This window comes from Periplaneta americana, chromosome 12 (assembly GCF_040183065.1).
Source record: "Periplaneta americana isolate PAMFEO1 chromosome 12, P.americana_PAMFEO1_priV1, whole genome shotgun sequence".
NCBI lineage: Eukaryota > Metazoa > Arthropoda > Insecta > Blattodea > Blattidae > Periplaneta > Periplaneta americana.
In genome coordinates, this window is record NC_091128.1 from 83,753,722 (window position 1) to 83,777,039 (window position 23,318).

The 23,318-nt window shown below is 35.4% G+C and overlaps 2 protein-coding genes across 2 annotated transcripts; one reads left to right on the forward strand and one right to left on the reverse strand.

Annotated features, from left to right (window-relative positions):
* Nucleotides 1-316: 316 nt before the first annotated feature.
* On the reverse strand, nt 317-16,709 carry Polr1F (RNA polymerase I subunit F). Its single transcript, XM_069841654.1, has 4 exons — nt 16,092-16,709; nt 11,363-11,505; nt 9,368-9,572; nt 317-2,746 (listed from the first exon to the last, which is right to left on the reverse strand). Exons 1-4 carry the CDS (start codon nt 16,271-16,273, stop codon nt 751-753), a joined length of 2,526 nt encoding a protein of 841 aa, XP_069697755.1. The 5' UTR covers nt 16,274-16,709; the 3' UTR covers nt 317-750.
* A 153-nt stretch (nt 16,710-16,862) lies between these two features.
* Cks85A (Cyclin-dependent kinase subunit 85A) lies at nt 16,863-22,916 on the forward strand. Its single transcript, XM_069841656.1, has 3 exons — nt 16,863-17,366; nt 17,493-17,620; nt 22,618-22,916. Exons 1-3 carry the CDS (start codon nt 17,308-17,310, stop codon nt 22,710-22,712), a joined length of 282 nt encoding a protein of 93 aa, XP_069697757.1. The 5' UTR covers nt 16,863-17,307; the 3' UTR covers nt 22,713-22,916.
* The last annotated feature ends 402 nt before the right edge of the window (nt 22,917-23,318 follow it).

Here is a 23,318-nt window from a genome sequence, read left to right on the forward strand (position 1 = left end):
AAATTTTAAAGTGATACACCACTGACCTTACTTTGTTAGAGCTGATTGTTGAAATTAAGCTCAAGTGAAAGTTCACATGTGTTTAGTGATAAATATTTTTTTCTCGAAAATTTTAATGCATTGGTTTCCGAAATAAATGACTGTTACGGGTGGTCTGAATCACCCTGTATAACAAGCTTGTTTCCAGACAAACTAAATCATGTCGCTTTGTGGGCATTATAAAACGGTGATTTGTCCTGCACCAATAGGAAGGGCTTCAGACACGTGCATTTGTTTACATGCAGAGTCTTCTTGTATGAAATGAAAATTAGTAATGCAAAATTTGAAATAAATGTATTCGAACATTATATATTCATACTGCATTTTTGCTAGTACATTACAAAGAACAATATATACATTATTGCCTCACAGACACGTTAAAGTATGCACTCTGGATGAGTCCCCTGTTATTGTGCTGCACTTACTTTCGTTACCAACTCCCTTTCTTACTCAAGTCTCCTGCAGGAACACATGTATGTACTGTTGCCCAATATGGCAATGATTTTGACCACACAGTTTTTCTATGACATGAGGATATGTATGTGCAAGTTTTGGTAAGAGAAAGGAAATAAATATCCCTTTCAAAGGCTATTTCACGTTCTTAAAAGTTGCCTTGTCCAAATGGTAATTGAATTGCACCATTAAGTTTGCTATACATAGTTTGATGAATTTCCATGAAGACTGCATTCTGTTTTCACATCAACTGCAAATTCACTTTGCTTTCTGGAGCATATCATGCAACATCTTCTCTGTTAAATGTTTAAGATCATCATCAGGTTTATCATGTTTGTGAATTTTCTCTTTTTTCTTCTTCCTTTCTGTGTTTTTCTCTTTGTTATTTTTATTTTTCTTTTCTTTATGTTTTTTTCTTTTCTTGTTCTTTTTCTTTTTTTCTATTATCTCTGTATCTCTTTTTCCTTTTTCTACTTCACTTTCATCTGAAGAATGTACTCCATCTATTGAGACAGAAATATTTGAATTTGCTAATGGAGATTTCAAGCTACTAAGATTAGACGTATTTGAACTTGCTGATGAAGATTTCAAACTACTAATTATATTACTGAGATTACACATACTTGAATTTTCTGATGGAGATTTCAAATTATTAATTATATTACTAAGATTAGATGTACTTGAATTTGCCTGTGGAGATCTCAGACTACTAATTATATTACTAAGATTAGACACATCTGAATTTGCTGATGGGGATTTCAAACCACTAATTATATTACTAAGATTTGTCGCTGTAAAACTTGTATCATTGAAATCACCCTCATTCAAATTGACATTCTTCACGCTTTTAGGTGATTTTGTATTTACTCTTAAAGAATCTGCTTCATCGTCTTTATACGATAATCTTTTTGATATATTAGCTTGGTCACAAGATTTAAAACTTAATTTTTTTCCAAATTTGTGAATGTTTTCTGTTACAGCATCAATTGGCGTGCTATATAAATTAAACAACATATCTGGTGGTGTTAATACATTATCTCCATTCTCGAACTTGCTATCAGCACCTGACTTCACTGTTGCACATAGATCCTCTGTACTGTAATGGCGTTTAATTTTTTTATTCATAAATTCACTGGCGGATTCATATAGAGGCAAAGATTTTCGCTGAGGTATAGCAATGTCTTTACTTTTGTTAAGCTTTTTAAGTTTTCTGTCTGGAGTCTTAGCCATATCTTCTTCACTTTTGTTGCCTTTATCTTCTTTATATCTCTTATCGTTATTTAATTTAGCCATGTTCTCTGTTAATAAAGCTGCAGTTTTGTTCTTTTTTGGTGAATTTTTATTAAACATGTTTTTAGCTCTGTTTAATAACTCTGTAATATTATTTGAGAATGATTCATCTTCTTTTAAGTTTGTAATATTTGAGAATGATTCATCTTCTTTTAAGTTTGTAATATTTGAAAATAATTCATCTTTTAAATTACTAATATTATTGGGAACATCTGAAATGTTTAAAGACATTTTGTCAGTTTTCTTCTTCTTTTTTGACAATTTCTCTTTACTCTTATTTGTGGCCTTGTCTACGATACTTTGGATTGATGCATCCTTTTCATTGCTTTCAGCTGCGAAACCAAAATTGTGTGTGTCCATATTTTCAAAGACTTCTGGTGACATCTTTTTTTCAACATATGAATTACTTTCTGAATCTACTTCACTATATTTTCTATTCTTGCTTTTTAAATTATCTCTTTCGTTCCAGAAGTCAGGCTCTGCACTGTTTAAATCAGTGTCACTGCCTGCATTTTTGTGACCTGACGCACTCTTCCTTTTCAGCTCTCTGGTGTTAGTATTATACAAGTCTGAGATTGCTAGGTCTGGATGCTCATCAGATTCATTTTCATTCAATGCATCATTTTCCATTTTCTTCCTCTTTCTTGATCGCTTCAGATCATCACTATCACTGTGGTTGTCATGTCTTTTTCTCTTTTTCTTATGGTGCTCTATCTTTTCATTTGTTTCTACAGGTAACTCTTTCTTCTGAGGCTGTCGTTCCTCTTCTGTAGACTCATCAGAATGCTTTCTCTTTTTCTTCTTTGCTTCATTTGTATTAAACTCAAGTTTTATTTTCTTCTCTTTAGCTCCATCATTTAATAAATCGTCATCTGCAACTAAAGGAACTTTTCCCTCATGTTTTCTCTTTTTTGACTTAACTTTAGGTCCATCAACTTCATCTATTAGTGATATGTTTGTAGACCTGCAAACAAACAATTTTGACATTTAATACATATTTGTTTACATTTCAACAAGCAGAACCTTCAAACCTTGACAGATAAACATATGCAAAGCAGAACATGTGAAAACACCTCTCACTACAAATGTGACGACCTTTGTAGCCTCCATTTATACAGTAAAACCAGTGGCGTGCATTTAGGGTAAGCTACTGAAGCACTGCTTCGGTAACAATATTGTGATAGCCGCGTCGGAAGTCGAACGTGCGTCTGGCAGAAGGGAGGGCGCGCGGAAAGACTGGCAGCAGAGAGGGGAAAGCCAGCTTCGGTGGGCACTGCGGCGCGGAGAGGGGAAAAGCTATGGGACACGGACTTTGGCAGGCGCTGGGCTGTGCGAGGTGAAGGGGGGAATGAAACATCCAGAACAGATGGTTATGGAAAGCGATGTGAAGCCAGTTTAGTTTGGACAGAGAGTCAATTTTGTGAAGCAGCCGTGAGTGAGCAAGGAAGCCAGCCTTCGAGACCGGAGTTCAACGCGAGTGAACTTGAGTAACTGTAGCAGTGCCCAGGTGGAAGCAACGAAGCAACGCGTCCAGGAATCTTTGGTTTGGCGTGCAGTGAACTTTATCTGAAAGTCTTGAGTTCGAAGTTCAGTGGACTGTCTCTGGAAGTCTTGGGTTCGATATACTGTGAACTTGAGTGAGTGAGCTAGAAGAACTAGCCAAGGCAAACGAACTGTGAACTGACAGTTTTGTTTTGTAACATTAGTGAGATCACAGTTCTCACTGAGCGACGAGTGGAGCTGGATGTGAATGACTGCGCGCCGTATTAAGTAGCGAAGTGAAAATAGTACAAACAAATCGTCTAAAGTTTAAATAATTGTGAAGTGAGTGTTTCGAGTAAAATGGATCCGGAAAGTCTTAGGGAAAGCATCGTCAAAATTAATAAGAAGATAGAAGAATTGCAAGAGGAGAACATGATGTTGAAGAGGAAAGTGAAAGACTTACAAGAAGAGAAACAGAAGAATAATTTAGTATTTTTCGGGATTGAAGAACAGGAAAGAGAGCAATCTTGGGAAACATATGAGGTGATAATGACTGTGTGCTGGGAGGGGATGGGATTAGATATTAGTAACGGGCAAGTGAAAGAGGTCTACAGAGTGGGACATGGGGCTAACCGGCCTATACTAGTCAAATTGGCGAACTCTATGGTAAAGGATGTGATAATGAGCAAAAAGAGTTAAAAGACTCTAATGGCGAGACTTTCGACGTAGTTATGTTTGGACAAACTAAATAAATCTGGAATAGGGAAAATATAAGCGAAGAAAGAAGAAAAATGCTTAAGGATAAAGTAATGGGGATAGTGAAGGAAAACTCATTTAGTACGAGGAACGAAGGCGTGAAGAGCAAGAAACCTGACATGCTAGAGAGTGCAGAAGTCGGAGTTTTGTCGAGGACAGCAAATTCCGATCAAGAAGCATGCGGCAGAACGACGACCCCGGCCCGGTGGATGACGAAAGGTGATGACAGAGGGAAGACAGCGAGGAGTCGAGAGGGGAAAAGTGGCATGGACGCATGGAGGAACTCTGTAGTGACGTCACACAAGGTCACAACAAGAGTGTAATGTGTCAAACGAATAAGAGCGGTAATGTAGACGTGTGTGGTATCAGCGAAAGAAATGAAGGCAACGTGAGCCAACAGCTGGGAAAGGTTAAGGTGCAAAAGAAAGTCGATAGGGATAAGAAAGAGGAGTTAGGGGTAAGAAGTGAAAGTATAGAGAAGGTAAATAGAGCAGACAGAGGAAATAAGTCGGTGGAATGAAGGATTATTTAAGGGTGCAGTGAATATGGATGATTAGTGTTTAAGTATGAGAAGGGTCATAATGAGTTTATTTAATTAGTAGGAATGAGTAGGACGTACTGTAAATATAGGAAGAGTAGAGGAGCTAAAAGTAGGACTAGACTAGATAGGCATCAGTAGGACAAAGAAGTAATATAGATAGATGTAAAGCAAATAATAGAGGGTAGGCCTAGTTAAGACTATAGTTAAGTAAAATGATTGTAGTGATTTGTAAATAAGTTGGGTCTGCGAGAATGCAGAGTAGAAAAAGTAATTGTTATGTTGTTATTAGGAACAGGAAATAGTAGAAGGTAGGATTTGAAGGAAAGAAGGAATATTTAATAAATGCAGAAATATAGGAAGTGTGGTGGGTGAACATTAAATGATGAAGAGGTGTCGGTCATTAACATCGGGTATTGTGCAAGTTGTAAATAGTATATGGAAGGGACTGCTGGCCCGAATACTATAATGTGAAGGGCCAGCAGGACCAAAGGTTTGAGTGAGAATAAACCATACTATCATTAGTGAGATTAGGAGTACATTGTTGTTCTCAATAATCCAAGTGAATTGTCATTGTCGTCTGTGGAATGCAATAACGAATACTGTGTTGCTGTGTGGAGTGAAATACCCATTGTTGACGGGAGTGTTTAAATTCAGAAATAGAAAGCCATTATTGTTGTGAATAAAAGTAACATTATTGTTGAATTATAAATCACAATATATTATGTCATTATAATCACACTGTTATTCAATAATATCTACATAAAACTGTCAGATTTCTTCAAAACATATAGAACTTAGAGCTACATTATTGGTATGAGCATTGTGAGCGAACAGAAGCATTGCCACTTCTACATCGGCTGAACAGTGAAGGAATTTCGAGCGCGCCTCTGATGAAGGTCACAGGCTATGTGCATGTGCACCCCACAATCCAAAGCGAGCATGGGTTGTGACGTCACTGTTACGTGTGTCAACTAAGGGAATGTAATAAAAGTTTCAAGTTCAATCTATAAGATTTATCTATTTTGCAAATGTTTATTTGCTATAACATTGTATGTGGAATATTAACGTTTTCGCCTTTTTGGCATCATCAGATATTTTAAGAAATACGAAATCTAAACCTTGAACAAATTAAAATGTACATAGTAATATGCATGACAAAATGGACTTTCATGAGTTTCCAAATTTACATTTCCTGGATATCTTTAAAAAAAAAAAAAAAAAAACATTTTTATTAATAAGACATAACTACATAAAACTCATTAAAGTCCATTTTGTCATGCATATTACTATGTACATTTTAATTTGTTCAAGGTTTAGATTTCGTGTTTCTTAACAATATCTGATGATGCCGAAAAGGCGAAAACGTTAATATTCCACATACAATGTTATAGCAAATAAACATTTGCAAAATAGATAAATGTTACAGATTGAACTTGAAACTTTTATTACATTGAACTAGATTTATCTGAAAATAAAATGAATTATAAAATAACTAAGGGAATGCCTGCAAGAGCAGGGAGACGAGTATTATACCTGCATGTTGCTTTGTTAGAGTAGTATGATGCCACACTTTGCCCCTATTTTTTGCCCCTGTATTGTTCAGACCATCACGCTCAGAGGCATTCTCCGTAATCGATTCGCATGTGAGAGGTTGTACATAGAGAGTGTAAAGTGTATCAGTAACAGTTACGTTTTCTCCAGTTTACATGTTTGTCGAATGTGTGTGAAAATGTATAAGTGTGTGAAGGAACCAGGTAGTAATAATAAAATAATACAATATATTATGTAATATAGAACAATGTCTACATGTATTATAAATGAGCTTGTGTTGAAACCCTTTTCCGCTCATTCTTTCTTAGAAAAAAATGAGATAATTAAAAATGGATGGCCAACACCGAACTTAGTTCAAAAGACCAGTAAATTTACTAGACATTTTCAGTGTAATATGTATAGCAAATGTGACTGGTTAGCCGGCTGAGCTAAGTGCGGTGTTTTGCTGGTATTATCTGTTGTTTGGAAAGGATAGAAATATTAGTTGGACCAAAACTGGGTACATGCATTTGGGAAATTTAGTAAAATCTATAGCTGAGCATAGGCTGTCTGTTAACCACCTATGATCGTCTGTAGCTATAGCTGCTTTTGGGGAAAATAGAATAGAAACTGCACTTGATCACCAGCTTAAAAATGAAATATCTCTACACAATCAAAAGGTAAAGCGGAACAGGGCCATTTTTAAAAGGCTTATTAATGCAGTGTGTTTTCTGGGAAAACAGGAGTCGGCCTTTTGAGGCCATTATGAAATAGCAAATTCTATTAATCAGGGCAATTATGTGGAATTGCTGAAGTACATTGCAGAATATGATCCTCTTTTAGCGGAGCATTTAGAAATCTCTACTGTATTTAAAGGAATTTCTAATCTAATTCAAAATTACCTAATCCAAGCTATAGGTTCAACCGTTTTATTAACTATAAAGCAGAAAATTACTGATGTTCCTTTTGTAGCCATCATGGTTGACGAAACTTCAGATGTGGCAAATAAACCAGTTTTCTATTGTCCTGCATTATGTACATAAAGGAGAGATAAAGGAAAGATTCTTGGGGTTCTGTGATATAAGTAGTGACAAACATGCCCAAGCTATTGCAGAATTTATCCGGCACTTCTTATCAGAATTCGGATGTAATGAAAAATTGATTGCACAAATGAATGACGGTGCAGTGACGATGGCGGGAAATTTGAATGGAATACAAGCATTAATCAAAGTCACACACCCAGAAGTCCTATTTTTTCACTGTTATGCCCATGTACTAAACCTCGTTTTGTCTCAAAGCACCAGCCAAATACCTGAGTGTAAAATATTTTTAGTACACTTAAAGGAGTTGCAGCTTTTTTTTTTTCAAGATCGCCAAAACGTGCTAACTTTTTGAATCAATTTTTGCAATGTCGTCTTCCACACATCTATCCAATGTGATGGAATTATTCATCAAGACTGGTAAACACTGTGTGCACGAACAGAATTCAACTTTGTAATGTGTTTTGTGCTATGCTAGAACACCCTCTAGAAATGAAGTCAGATATTTTAGCACCAATTAATGGCTTTTTGACACTTTTGGAAGATTTCAAATTCATTTTTTTCTTAAATACATTCGACAAAATATTTACCTTCACCGATGTGTTGTTCAACATCCTACAGAACCAAGCAAATGATAATGATATTCTGTACTGTCAACAGAAAATCCAAGAACTCGTCGTTCCATAGCTGTATTACGTGACGATTATGAAGGGGTTTTCCAAGAAACTGTGTCTCAAGTAGGTGAGCCTTCAAAGAGGAAAAATATCAACTATAAACGCATCTATTGCGAAGTGTTTGATAATACTGATAATCACTTGGATTTAAGATTTCAAGATTATTCTAAATTGAAATTTTTAAATTTATTGTCGCCTCAAAACTATGAACAATATACTAACCAATTCCCCGAAAGTTGCTTTCAAAGTCTCATAGATACATAGGAAAATTTTTCGACATCATTCGATTGAAAAATGAACTGATTGTAGTGTACAGCAGTGAAGAGTTTAGAAATAAAACCATCAAAACTATTGAGTACTAATTCAATGCAAAAAAAAGCTTTCAGCAGTTTAATGTGTTAGTGACATTACTATGTACAATTCCTGTGAGTACGTCTTCAGTAGAAAGGTAATTTTAAATGCTGAAGAGAATCAAAAGCTACTCTCGAAATTCTACTGGAGAAGAGAGACTATCTCATCTTGGAATTATTTCAATTAAAGCATGCCTACTAGGAGAACTCAGGAAGAAGAAACAATTCTTTGAGGAGGTGATTACCAATTTTGCTTTCCAGGAGAGAAGGATTGAATTTCAGTTCCATTGATCTTGCTGTGGGAAGTGCCAAGGGTGAATTTAAAGCCAGAAGCTTGTTATTTTATATAAAATGTTGCTTAATGGTAGCTTTAAGAAATATAAATTCATATTAGGTGTAATTATTTTCATATATATTCTTTTAAATTATTATTAGTTGTAATTTTATCAAGGCAAGCCTGCCCCTTGATTTACTATTGTTTACCTAACAATTAAATATTCAGTGCTTCGGCTATCTGAATGGTCACCGCACGCCACTGAGTAAAACTGCACTGATTTGAACCAATAGAGGCTGACAATTGTCCAGATTAACAGAAATAAACAACAGATAATTTCGTGAACAACAATTACAATATAATAGCAATACAATACAATATCTGTGCTGATGATCACAAGTAATAAATAGTTTTTTCTTTGTTGTAAAATAAACTTTATTTTTTCTTTATTTTATTTATTTATTTATTTTTTTTTTTTGTGGTATATTACACACCACTTTCACTAAGTTCATACAGATACCTCATACGATAGCAATATGCAGAAATTTTCTTATTGTCAAGTTGTATGTGAAAACTTAGTTTCACCTCGCATGATTACAGTATTTAGAGTTTTCTGTATCAAATCACCTGTCCGCATTAAATTATACCGAGTTTAATGATAATGTGACCTGCTGAAGTGGTGTGCAACTTGAAAATGGGTCACAGTCCTGCCATCTATCTGCAGTATGCAGAACCCAAATCACGCAAGTGAAGTGAGTAGGCATTAGACACACACATGATGTCGAGTTTAATGGGATTTTACTGTATTTTTAATTCCAGTATAAAAATAAGTCAAGGAAATGTCCACACAATATTGTTACGAGTATTGCACCTTGCACTACTTCAATACAATTGATTCTTAAATTCTAATGCATAATACAGGATTCCAATTGACATGCCTGACATCTAGAAGCTTCCCTCTAATGTAAGGCAGACGCCCTGTGAAGTCACAGAAATTTATTTTAAAAGTCACTTCATCTCCGATATTTAAGGATGACCACGGCCAATTTTCATCTAGCTCATCATTTGGTCGTGGGAGAGAGACATTGAAGTACTTATGAACCAGACAACCAATATGGTCTGAACTCTTCTTGTTGACAATACCTAAAAAAAAAGAAACGAAACTAATGAATCTTATGTTCGATAATTACATTGTGAAGCAGTTTTACACAGCTTTTTGTTACAAGAAACAGAAGTATTTGGAGAAAATCTAGCTTAACACACTTCAGTTGGTTTTGCTTGCTGCTTGTACAGAAATTAGATTCTTATAACCAGGAAACTTTAGTAATAATCTTTGCTTTCTATTCTAGAAATCTGTATTCAAATACTGAAACAGTTCCAGACTGGTACACCGTAAAGAACTGGGTGGAAAATTTGTAATTACAGCTTCTGTTGTCGATAATAAGCCTCAAGGCAGTGTGAAAACTGTGCAGACACCCAAGAACTTTGTTGAACATGGAAGAGATCCTATCAATCGAAGACCTGATGTTTAGCATGTAGACATGCATTGGTATTTAATCTGTCACACAGATCAGTGTTTCAGATTTTGCATTCAGACCTAAATTATCACATATACAAAATCTAGTTTGGGTAGGAGTTGTAAGACCGAGATTTAGCTGCAAGGACATGTTTCTGTAAGCAATTTCTTTCCTGTCATTCACTCACTGATAATGTCAAATAAAGCACATTTTGAATTCCCTGTGTTAATAAGTAAAACATGTGGAGTAATGCTAATCTCCTTCGATTTCATGAGAAACTTCTGCACAATATCATACAGAATATCATGTATGATTTGAGGCTTTCTCGGCGTTGGTTCGCTAATATGTTTTCGCGGGATATCAGCCGAGTTAAGATTTTGGAATGCTCCAAGCTTTCGACTGCTATCTCTGCAGCCATCTTCAGGGAAGTGATGTCCGAACAGAAAGTCGAAAGGTTATATAGATGTGGCTGTCTCAGGTGAAACGGGATTGGTTGGCGGATCGGCCAATCCGGGGCCGGGAATTGTCATCGCTCGTAAGCTCCGCCCCTCCCGGGATTACTGCGTGAAGTTTGGCCCGCCAAACTTCACGCAGTAATCCCGGGAGGGGCGGAGCTTACGAGCGATGACAATTCCCGGCCCCGGATTGGCCGATCCGCCAACCAATCCCGTTTCACCTGAGACAGCCACATCTATATAACCTTTCGACTTTCTGTTCGGACATCACTTCCCTGAAGATGGCTGCAGAGATAGCAGTCGAAAGCTTGGAGCATTCCAAAATCTTAACTCGGCTGATATCCCGCGAAAACATATTAGCGATACAGAATATCAGTTTTTTGTGGGATTATTTTTTTTATATTTCCTTTATTTTATTATTTTTTATACTGAGTAGGAGAAAATGGTCAACCAATTACTATGAAACAGACGAATATGTGCACTACCCCAATCTGTATTCCTAAAATTATGCAACAGTGACAGTGACCCTGTTAAAATTTGATTCTAACAAGATGGAGCCACAACACATACAGCTCGACAGTGTTTCAACACTGAATAATTTCCCTGCTTTGAAAACATTCATTGGCTGGCTCAATCTTCAATCTGTCAGGTTGTGATTTATTTCTGTGAGGTTTTTAAAAAGTAAATTGCTTCAAATACGTCTAACAGATTTAAAAATTCGCAGATAATTGTGGATGAAATTAATGCCATACCAAACAGTCACATTTTTGCAAGCCTGCATGTGCTTTGGTTACAAATATAATTTAATAAATAACAATGGCAGGTAAGTGTGCAGAGAAACTTCTGCCTGTATAGTATGTTGTCTTGTTTGTAGTTAAAAGAGAATACAAATAAACAAACTTAAAAAATGGAAAGAAAAATACCAATTAATATAAGTTTGCAGATTACATTTTCCACTTACCAACTAATTCATGTCCAACTTCAGGAGTAAAGATATAAAAATCTGCTTCAACATCAAGATGGACATAGCTATCGTCATTAATGATTGTAAATTTGTCTGTGAGGATTTTCACATTTTTATATCCTAGGATGAAACCTTTGAACCTGAAACGAACATAATAAAATCAAGAATAAATTATTCTTCATTCAACACAATGTCGAAATTATCACTCCAGAGTCTGTAAAATATACAGAAATATTGCTATTACACTAAATTTATGAACTCCTATGAAAATTTTAGAAAGTTAATAAAAAATTAAGGGCAACTCTTACAATAAGACAACTTCCATTGAGTTCACTGTCAGTCTTATGTCACATATAGGAAATCATACATGGTACTAAATTCATAATTCAACTCAATCTCTGTTAATTAGTAGAGGCTTACATTTTACAAGAATCTTTGTGATCCTACAATATAGAAAGATTTTCTTAACCAATGGATGGTATTTGACTTTGCAGCATTCACCCAATAGCAATAAGAAAATACTGAATGTATTATACTTAGATCATGAGCCTCTCTACAAGCATATTACAGTAGAACCCCTTTCTAACGAATCTCTGGGGGATTTTTTTTCCCTTAAATAGGGTTTTCTTTAAAAGGGGGGGTTTACATAGAATAGGAAGGAAAGGCTAAAATAACTATAGTACCACAGTCTACTATATACAGTCACGAAGCTTGAGTTTTGAGGGTGCTAGAAACAATAGATTGTGACGGTACTATTTTGCATTGCCTGTAATGAGGCGATATTAGCGATCTTAGTGGTGAGCAACTATCTAATGTTTGCATATTTACTAAGTATTGAGCTTCGCGACTGTATATACTAGACTGTGATAGTACTAACATGTGTGCTATATACCAAACAATATAATTATTTAATTAGGCCTACAATTATTATTTACAATAAATTAAAATATTTTCTAACTCTTCAAATGGCGAGAGACAAATGTTTTTCTGTTTGATTGAACCCGAGCTACAGTGAAAATCGGCACTGAAAATTTCTTCTTCATTTTTCCCATAAAGAAGTAGTTCGCAAACACATGTTTTATTTTATTTTTTTGCAATATGCAGTAGTATTATTTGAGTATTAGCCTCGACATCCCTTATTACTTTCACTTTCTGTTCGAGAATTAATTTCTTCCATTTAGTCGCCATGCATAAACAGCATAAATTAACAAAGAAAAAAAAACTCGGTTAACAGGATACACACAACTCGCGAGAACAAAGCAGGCAAAGCAACCACTCTGTGAAAGCAACACAAAGCAAGACCATAAAGAACGATAAAGAATAATACAGCTGCATGATGCCACATTACTATCAATTGGAATGTGCTATCGAATATGCTAGTACTATTTATTATTGAAAGTCAAGTCGATATTTCATCACAAAATCCAGCTTGAAAAATATTCTTTAAACTGGGTTTCCTTAGCGGGCCTACATTATTCTTATGATAATTTGGCTAGAAACTTAACAGATTATTCCCTAAACACGGGAACGTTAAAACAGGGTTTTACTGCACTTATTTTAGATTAAATTAGCTTAGCTTACAGTGGATGATAAATAAGGTTGTAATTGACACTGCATGGGCGAAATCACATGTGTGAAGGCTCGCCATTATCTTGCCTGATAACAATTCATGACTCCCTTATGCCACCACTGGGTCATGAATTGCGATTGGGCAACATAATGCCGAGCCTTCACACATGTGAGTTCACCCACACAGTGTCAATCAGAACGTTATTTATCTCACTGTAGCTTAGAGCTTCAATCAATGGCCAAACCTTTCCCTTTCACTACAGACTTGAGCATTTCTTATATTATGAAACCATTTATGCATTCTTGCCATATGCAGAATATAACACAAGGCAATGAAAAATTTAATTATGAGAATCTGTGTGATCATATTATACAACATAGCCTATATGTTACTGTAAAAATCAGTTTCAACTTGTAAAAACTACCGGTAGTTTAAACAAACAAAAGTGTATATGCAAGACCCACCAAAAGCATAAACAAACCTAACATAACCCGTCTCTCATTCTAGTCCTTACAAAAACTTGCTTTCTATCTATCTACATTTGTTTAAACTAGTTCCTATTAGTTGAAATTGATTTTGATGGATTTCGGTTTTAACAGTAACATATTATACACATCCAATGACAAATTGTGTTCCTTATTGGATAGGTTGCTCAGCACTCACTTAAATTTGGCAAGATCTTTAAGGTGGACAATAGGATATAAAAATATTGGCCAAAGTGAACAATGAGACACTGTGCATTTTGTATTATGCAGATGATCAGATAGTGGTTGTGGAAGAGGATCTGAATCTACATTAATTATAATTTGAACTGGTAATGGAAAGTACAGGAAAATGGATCAACGGATTTTAATGAATGATCCATTTTTAGAAGCTTGGCATCCAAGGATATGCGAAGAAATAGTTTTCAGTTAAATGTCAAATTTCCTACATAAAATTCCTATTTTTCAAAGTCTATCTCTCGTCAGTTTCGAGAACTAATGGATTTCAGAATAAGACAAAATACACACACTACAATAAATATTATCACATGATCTGTGGGATTGCTGACATTATTTAGACCTCAGATTCTCTGATATCACAATGCCAATATGTCGATCTTCATTTGTGTAAATTTTTGAGAACGTCTCTATATTGGTTATTAGAAACTTCAAGGCTTATTAAAAATAATTTACAGGTCTGGTTCTCTGGTGTGTAATTTTCTGAGTAGGCCTACAACTGGGATATTAAAAACTACAAAATTTAAGAATATTTGATGACATTATTACCATTAAAAATGAAATATTATTATAGTTAATGCCACATACACATTAATGCTATATTGATGAATGAAAGTAAAACGTTTTTGGGTTACTATAAGTAGATGTAGAGTGTTACTGAAAACTACAAAACTTAGTAAATAAAAATACTGTTACTAAAAATGTATTAATCAAGTGATGTAGGTCTGTTTCATATATTTAATGGCAGTGCGGTATAGATATTTATATGTATGATTTTCTAATTTTCTTAGGTAGGCCCTAGCAGTGCAATACTATGAAAGAGACATTAGTAATTGAGTCATGCTTCCTCTTTTAGCTGCATCTTTAAACTATATCGAAATTAATTTCATATTTCTTTGGTTTAATCGATTAGATTTGTGATCGCTGTCAAGCATATCATTTTGTTATAGAGAGAATAGTAGCTCATTTCACTTCTTTCTACCGTAATGAATTAGTTTATTTCCCGCAACAAGCACTGAATGAAACACTGAAACTGCTAATGATTTACAATGAACAATTCTATTTAGGACGCATATAAGATTCTACAACTCTGATGTTGCATTCACCTCATTTTCCACATCTCAGCAATAGATTCCTCACAACAGCATATACTGCTGAAAATATATTGGATAATAGGCTACATATATAACTTACATCTCTGATGTTCCGCAATTCATTACAAGCTTATGAACTATTATTATACATCATTGATTCAACATATGGTAATGTTTTACGTGGTCAAAATGATGTCCAGCATTCACAGGCACCAAACATTGTCAGATATTTTTGCTAACAATCTTTATGCTGTTTCCTACAAAAAATGCAGAACAAATATTGACAAATGAAGAAAACATGCGATCTGCAGATTTTTTTAAGTTTTGTTGATCATATTGGGTGAGACCAACAATGATACGGCACGCTTCTGTACAGGAGCAGTGGCATTTTCTCTAAGGTTAGAGCCCAGTTTAGGTGTGTGTATATTAATCGAAAATTAGGGGCTAGAAAATACGGAGAATAGGACGTATGTTTATCCATTTATTAATTAATTATTTAAATATTTTATTGTAATTTTTACTCAATCTAATAGTCTGTATACCTACTAGTTCACTAATCAGATAATACGGCATCAGATAGTTTAACATTTCCATAGCGCATACTGTAAATAAGTACATTGATCTAAGACAGTTTTCAGTCTATGATACCCTTTAAACGATCGAGACAACCGATGATCGATGCTTCATCAGGTGTTTGCTTTCTGCGGAGTCAGGACACACGGCAGCCAGCCTGCTGCGTATAGTATGGAGTGACCGACCGTGCGTACAGGCGCGCTTCCGAACAGGGGCAGTGGCATTTATTTATTGGGTTATTTTACGACGCTGTATCAACATCTAAGGTTACTTAGCGTCTGAATGAAATGAAGGTGATAATGCCGGTGAAATAAGTCCGGGGTCCAGCACTGAAAATTACCCAGCATTTGCTCGTCTTGGGTTGAGGGAAAACCCCGGAAAAAACCTCAACCATGTAACTTGCCCCAACCGGGATTCGAACCCGGGCCACCTAGTTTCGCGGCCAGAAGCGCTGACCGTTACTCCACAGGTATGGACCAGCGGCATTTCCTCTAAGGTTAGAGCCCAGTTTAGGTGTGTATGTATTAATCGAAAATTAGGGGCTAGAAAATACTGAGAATAGGATGCACGTTTATGACATTTTCTTTTTCGATTAGGCCTAATACACACACACCTAAATTAGGCTCTAACCTTAGGGGAAATACCGCTGCCCCTGAAAAATTACAGGTACTTTATTATGCATTTAGTATTTTAGTTCCTGAACTAAACGTACTTAACCTAACCTTGTTGACAATCACACAATACGGAAGTCCGTAAAATTGTCAACTTACCCTTCATCGAATTTATTGTGATATGAATCCAACGCAGCATGTATAGCAGACTTTACATCTCCAAGACTACTAGGATGTAATGCAATGTGACGAATTCTTCTTTCCTCACGTACACGTGAAGTTGGTGCTGTAATTAACTTTCGCAGTTCCTTTGCACTAAATAACTCCGATCGAGAATTCATTCTTTATAACATAATATTATATTAAATATTCCGTACTAACATGCTATATTAAGGATAAAACCTTCATTTATGTAGAAACAAACAGCAAATGTCCTGTATGGAAAGTGTAGTCCTAATTAATTGTGGCTGCCAGTGGCATGGGCAGAATCGCACCCTACGTTTTTACTTCACGATGAGAAGCCAGATACATGTCACTGTCTCGTAAGAGCACAGTAAATTATACACATGGAGCAATATTTCATTTATTTTTTCTGTTGTCAATGAATTAAAATCACTGTCACAGACAAAGTGTTAACTTCTCTGTCTATCGCTTCTGTTGTTTAGTTACTTAGCCGAAGAACGTTACGATCTGTGTCGAAGGCTATCGAACACAATACATACATATATCAACGTGCTCATTGGAATGGATGCAGGGAGAATACGATCTGTGTCATATAATGACATGGCTTCCACTACATGATTTACCAGAACAAGAAATTCCACCAACTAGATGTCAGCTGTATGTGTGAACTTTGCAGCGAATTGTGTGACCGATATCACGTTATGATGTGTAAACGCAGAGTTGTGTTATTGACAAAGTTCTGCAACGGTGACTGAATCGGGCTGTCTTGTCCCTACACGATAAATGTTGCATATTGTGCGCTTTTCTTCTTATTAAAACACTCAGTGAAGGCATCTATAAGCAACTTGTCGTATCTATATAGCAGCTTTTAGATGGTATAGGCAAGCAGTTTGGAGTCTAGCGACAAATGTAAATTAAATAGTATGACATAAACTTGTTTTAAAATATTTTGTTACAATATTTCTTTGCCGTTCTTTTTATTTTCCTAAAATTAATACGCAATTCAGGCATTTAGCGACAAAGATGGTACCCCTGATAACACTACCAACACCAGTCATCAGGCCAGGTACCAAGTACCAACATCACGATTTCGATTCGGCGGGAAAGTCATATATCTTGTGTAAATAGCGTGAAATTAATGGTTGCATCTAAAGGAGATTAACTAGTTGCTTCATTTCTTGCAAGTTTCATAATGCCAGCTGACCAGATTCAGTATTCAGAGAAATATTACGACGATAAATATGAATACAGGTATGTATATATGTGAATTTTATTATTGTAAATTGACAATAAAACAAAGACCATTTCATGCTTTCGTCTTTTGTGTATAGTATACCTACCATGTACACAATAAAAGTAATTTGTTTTATTTTACAGACACGTAATTTTACCACCTGATATAGCAAGACATGTACCGAAATCACATTTGATGACCGAAACAGAGTGGCGAAATTTGGGAGTTCAGCAGAGTCCAGGTTGGGTTCATTACATGATGCATACCCCAGGTAAATTACAAATTTAAATAGCTATGTTACTTAATACAGTCATTAAAAGCATGTTATTGATTCTGTAGTAATAATTATGCACTTCAAAAGAAGAATAACAACGGGAAAAGCAACAATATCAACCTTAAATAGACCTGTGACAGAAGTATTACCAAAGAAAATAAATCATAAATTTTTAGACCAATAGTAAGAAGCATAGCAATATATGGAACAGAAACTTGGCAGCTGAAATATCAAACAATTTCTAAATTATTAGCTATGGAAATGGACTTTTGGAAAAGATCGACTTTAGTATCAAAAAGAGACAGAATAATAAAATCTGAAATGGGAGTAAAAAATTCAATACTGGATTACGTACAACATAAGCAAGTGCAATTGAGCCGTTCAGAGCAGAAGTGGTGTAAGTCAAAAATGAGTAATGAGGGTTCAAGTAAACATTCTGTAAAATACAGCGCAAAGTAGCAATTAATATTCAATTTATTTAAACTATTAGTCAGTGGATAGCAAGAAGGAAATATTGAGATGTGTACACATTGTTAAACGAGTTTTAGATAAAATTTTGCAGTAATCATTGGTTCATATGTTCTTGCAATAAAGATCCAGAGCAAAGCCTGTGGACATATTTTTCAATTAAGTTCTTAACGTTTTCTTATGATCGACATATTGTTAGACTCTTTACACTCTAATAGGAAAGTATGTGCCCTGGAGAAGATAACGGTCTGGTCGATGCTTGCGACACACAGTTCCCGATAATTATGTAATTTACTTTTGTTGACGTCGTACTTATAACATTTTGTCCAATATTCTTTTGAGAAGATTAACTCCATATGTAGATGAAATTATTGGGGATCATCAGTGCGGTTTTAGGCATAATAGATCGACTATTGATCAGGTGTTTTGTATTCGACAGATATTGGAGAAAAAATGAGAGTGTAAGGACACAGTACATCAGCTATTCATAGATTTCAAAAAGGCATATGACTCGGTTAAGAGAGAAGTTTTATATGACATTCTCATTGAATTTGGTATTCCCAAGAAACTAGTTCGATTAATTAAAATGTGTCTCAGTGAAACGTACAGCAGAGTCTGTATAGGCCTAGGTCAGTTTCTATGTGATGGTTTTCCAATTCACTGTGGGCTGATGCAAGTAGATGCAGAGCCGGATTTAGGTGTGTCGCCCCCTAGGTAGTGTTAAAGTTTGCCGCCCCTCAACTCCCACAAGCAATTTATAAACAGCTTCATACAGGTCATGTTTAGTTTAAACTAGTTTTAAATGAAATCTTACAATTCAGAAAACAATAAATTGCTGGAATCAAAATACATGCATCTTACTTGTGAATAATTACAAAGATTTCCTTCGCACTGTCTTCACAGAGAAAGCAATGATGATGTCTTCAAAATCGATCTGAAGAAGCGCATCAGATTCGATGCAAACTTATTCATTGTTGAAAGAAAATTGATTTGTGAAAGGCAGGCTGTGATTTATTTTAAGCATTGTTTTTGTTGGTGGAATAATTTATTATTACGAGTAGCCTATTTTTTACCTCGGTAGGAAATATATAGTAAATTGAAAAATAAACTCCAACTCTTTGCGGAATAAACATACTTGCCCAATGATCAGCTTTGTTTTTCTTGTTGAATATCAGTAGCTTTCCGTTTTCTTTTAGTGGCTCCTAACTCAAATTGGTTTGGGAATTCAATTTTTAATTATGGACATTCTTATAAAAACACTTTACACACTGATAATGGTCCTATACCAACAAAAATTAGATAAGCTGCAAGGAACACAAGCACTTTAACACTCAATACAGTGAGAATTGACAATGTTGTTGACTTTGGCTGCTGAATTCATTATTAATTATTTAAATAGACCTACTGTTACAATTTGAATAAACTGTACATGATAGTCAACTTTTACATTTACAAGTTGAACACATTAAACTCTGCAATCAATTTAGGACTCTGAACTTAAACAATAAAGTGATTTTGATGCGTTTTCTAATATAATAATTAATTAGGTAATAACTTATTTTCTCAATTCTGATTTTCAGTCGGCAGGTTTCTTGTCTATTCCACTTGCATAATTCATTTAAAAAACTTGTTCCTGGATTTTGAGGCCCCCAGAATCATGAGGCCCTGAGCAGAGGCACCATAGGCTCCTGCCTAAATCAGGCCCTGCTGCTGTATCCTATATAGCCTCACCCCATTTTTGCACACTCCATGCCAGTGGGATTGAACACTACTAGACTAGACGGCATTTTGGAAGGTGGTTAGCTTCTATATGCGCCGTAGCATTTCTGGTTTGTGACGTCACAAGCTTGTACAGTAGAACCAATCAGAATCAGTCTATAACAAGCACTTCCCGAGTTCGTTTGTTCACGTGCGAGTGTTTCAATACATTCAATAAGTAAAACTAACATTTACTGTGTGTATGTAAGGTAAATAAATGGAAGAAGAGACTGTAAAAAGACAAGTATTACACAACAGGCGCGGAAAATAGTGTTTAAGGTGTATAATTATTTTAAAAAACGTTAACGAGCAGAATGCTGCCGTCCATCTTGATGCTGACAGCAACGTTGCCAACATGCAAGAAATGACTGCATAAGCATGTGGTGTGGGATTGAGAACCGTGCAAAGAATATTGTTAGTGAAGGAAAGAGGTTTGTTTGGTGTCATGCTTACAGTAATCAATGGCTAAGGTCATTATTGTCTTTTGATAATTTAAATTCTCTCCTGTGCTATTTGTATTGGACGTGCTCGTGAAGTATGATGTGGCAATGTTGTACGCTGCCTTGCTCTCTCTATCTGTCTCTCTCGACGCAAAGCTAGCAGACAACCGCCTTCTGAATTGCCGTCGACTCTAATTTCGAGACTGAAATACACAGTAGAAAGTGTACAAAATGCTTTAGAAAACTTGACCTAGCCACCGGCGTGGCTCAGTCAGTTAAAGCGCTTGCCTGTCGGTCTGAAGTTACATTTGGGCACGGGTTTGATCCCCGCTTGGGCTGATTACCTTGGTGGGTTTTTCCGAGGTTTTCCCCAACCTTAATGTGAATGCAAGGTAATCTATGGCGAATCCTTGGCCTCATCTCGCTATCACCAATCTCATCAACGCTAAATAACCTAGTAGTTGATACAGCGTCGTTAAATAACCAACTAAAAAAAAATTTGACCTTTGAAATAAATGTACAGTACCTATTCGAAAAGCAGTACTCCTGATAGATTGTAAAGCAGCTGTCCTAGCAATAACATCCAATAAAATCCCAAAGAACAACAAAATTATAGGAATCAGAAAAATAATCAAACAACTAACAAATCTCAGCAAAACAGTATCCTTTCAGTGGATACCATCACATATAGGCTAACCCTTCTTGAGAATGACCTAGCAAAATGAGGAACATCTCTACAACAAAGATACCAACAGACTTCACATCGCTCTTTAAAAAGAATACTACAGGATAAATCAAGCCACAAAATCAGAGCAGAAACTAAACCCTGGAACAACAAAGAGGAAAGATGGAAGAACTTAAGGAAGGAAGCAGTATCCATTTTCAGATTAAATACACAGCATGACTGTGTAGCTGCACACCTCCACAAGATTAACATCAATGATTCACCACACTGCACCATCTGCAATAGTCGTGACACTATAATGACGAAGGAGAATCTCTTGAACTGCCCAGCCATAAAAGAGAAAGATTGAACTGTGGTCAACCTGCAGACAAATAGTCAGCACCGTTTTGGAGTGGAGGGCTGAAACTTTGGAATGTCAATTGCAGTGCTCATTTTTTATCTTTGAGACAGGACCTTGACAGGTTTTTAATACTCCAATTTATCCTCCTACTTTACCACCATTTCTAAACATAGTCATCATCATGATGAATTCAGGGAGTGACCCAGGGGAAAAGGATGTCCCCCTGGAGATTTGAGACTTTTTTAACTAAGAAGTATAATTTACACTATATTGTATTTCAATTTGATATGACTTTTCAGTAACTAAAATAAATTCTGTTAGAAATCAGGTATGCTGTGCTTTTATTGGCGTAGTTTTCAGTATGGTATGTCATTTTGCTTAGCAAATACGATAAAATATTTATAGTATATAATTATATAAATATTTCACTGTATGATGCCAAAACAACGGACATTGTTCACTACTTTTCTTAAAAAGAAAAGACATATTGAGGAGTGCATTTAATAAAGAAAATTTTCAGTTGGCTTTAAGTGGAAGTGAAATCTGTGAACTGGTAATTCCATCTGTTCACCTTCATCTAGTGCTGTTAGTGGTGAGTCATTGAATTAATTGGTTGGAGGTGAAATCAAATATCAAAAACATGGGAAACCAAATATGATTGGTTGTATTTCGATTGTAACTCAGAGTGGTACATTTTGTAAAACTGTGTGAAATGCATTTAAAATGACATTTGAAGCTTTTTAAAAACCACATTGAATATTTATATGTGTCCTTTGAAAACTTAGAAAAGCTACTGGTAGACGCATTCATCTAATTTGATCAGTGAATAGTTACCACTTATACTAAATGTAGGTAGTTTATGTAAAAGGGACATTAACACCAGCTTTATGTGACAATTTTTCACAGAAAGATACCGGTAGGTCATATTCATTATGTTTTACATAAAAATATTAACATTTTTTTAAGTTAATACCTTTACTAACATTAGTAGTATTTAAAACAAATATGGAAGCTTTATTTCTTTAATTCAACTCATTTTTCTATGTTCCCTTTTACACACATAGATTGACCTCTGTTTTTCCAATATGTGGGGGAAAGGTCTAAATTCAGTATTGGTCATCATAATCATACTGAATCTGGTGTAACACAGCCATCATCCAGTATTATAGTTAAATCAAAGGTGATTAAGTTTTGCTTTTAGAAAGGGAGCTCCAATGGGTAAAAAAAATATGTATAAGATTTATAAATGTGAAATAAAGACTGAATCATAGACTCACACATACTTTTTCTTTTCTGTTTATAGAGCCACATGTCTTGCTGTTCCGACGGGTGCGTACAGATATTCTTCCTGAATGTTCTCAAACATCTGCAGCAGCCAGATGTGTCGCAGTCAAGTGATCTACAGTAATTGCTTTTTAACAAAATAAATGCGACCTATAAGTATGCTTTCGTGCCGAAGATATAAATGTATATTAATAGACTGACTACTGATATTGATGTAAGCCTTAGTTTTTCTTGCTATATCAATCTGTATTAATGACAAGAGAGCAGTACTTGTCTGTGTTGTATATTAATACTTTTACAATAAAGTTATTTTCTTAATTTTTGTGATAAATCCATAAGTTAGTATAGTGTTAAAAACAGGTTTTGGATGGTATAACCAGGACGAATAGAAGTAATAGCAGTCTAGTATATACAGTCACGAAGCTTGAGTTTATGAGGGTGCTAGGAACAATAGACTGTGCAGGTACTATTTCGTATTGTCTGTAATGAGGCGATAGTAGCGATCCTAGTGGTTAGCAACTATCTGTGGATGCATATTAACTACATATTGAGCTTCGTGACTGTATATACTAGACTGTGTTAATAGTGTACGCACTTCCACATTTTCTCATTATCGACCTGAGAACTAGTGGCGCTTCAATTGCTAAGAGCTATCGTTTGAGGTAATAGCTCATTGGATCATATACCTCGAAAAAATATATTTTCACGTGTTTAATGGCG

What these genes read in the sequence shown, in the direction of transcription:
- Polr1F (XM_069841654.1), bottom strand. Translation starts at nt 16,273, where the DNA reads ATGAATTCTCGATCGGAGTTATTTAGTGCAAAGGAACTGCGAAAGTTA. An exon ending in AGTTGGACATGAATTAGTTG is followed by an intron (nt 9,573 to 11,362) that starts GTAAGTGGAAAA and finishes CTTTTTTTTTAG; the next exon opens with GTATTGTCAACAAGAAGAGT. An exon ending in GGGAAGCTTCTAGATGTCAG is followed by an intron (nt 2,747 to 9,367) that starts GCATGTCAATTG and finishes GTTTGTTTGCAG; the next exon opens with GTCTACAAACATATCACTAA.
- Cks85A (XM_069841656.1), top strand. Translation starts at nt 17,308, where the DNA reads ATGCCAGCTGACCAGATTCAGTATTCAGAGAAATATTACGACGATAAA. An exon ending in GACGATAAATATGAATACAG is followed by an intron (nt 17,367 to 17,492) that starts GTATGTATATAT and finishes TTTATTTTACAG; the next exon opens with ACACGTAATTTTACCACCTG. An exon ending in TTACATGATGCATACCCCAG is followed by an intron (nt 17,621 to 22,617) that starts GTAAATTACAAA and finishes TTCTGTTTATAG; the next exon opens with AGCCACATGTCTTGCTGTTC.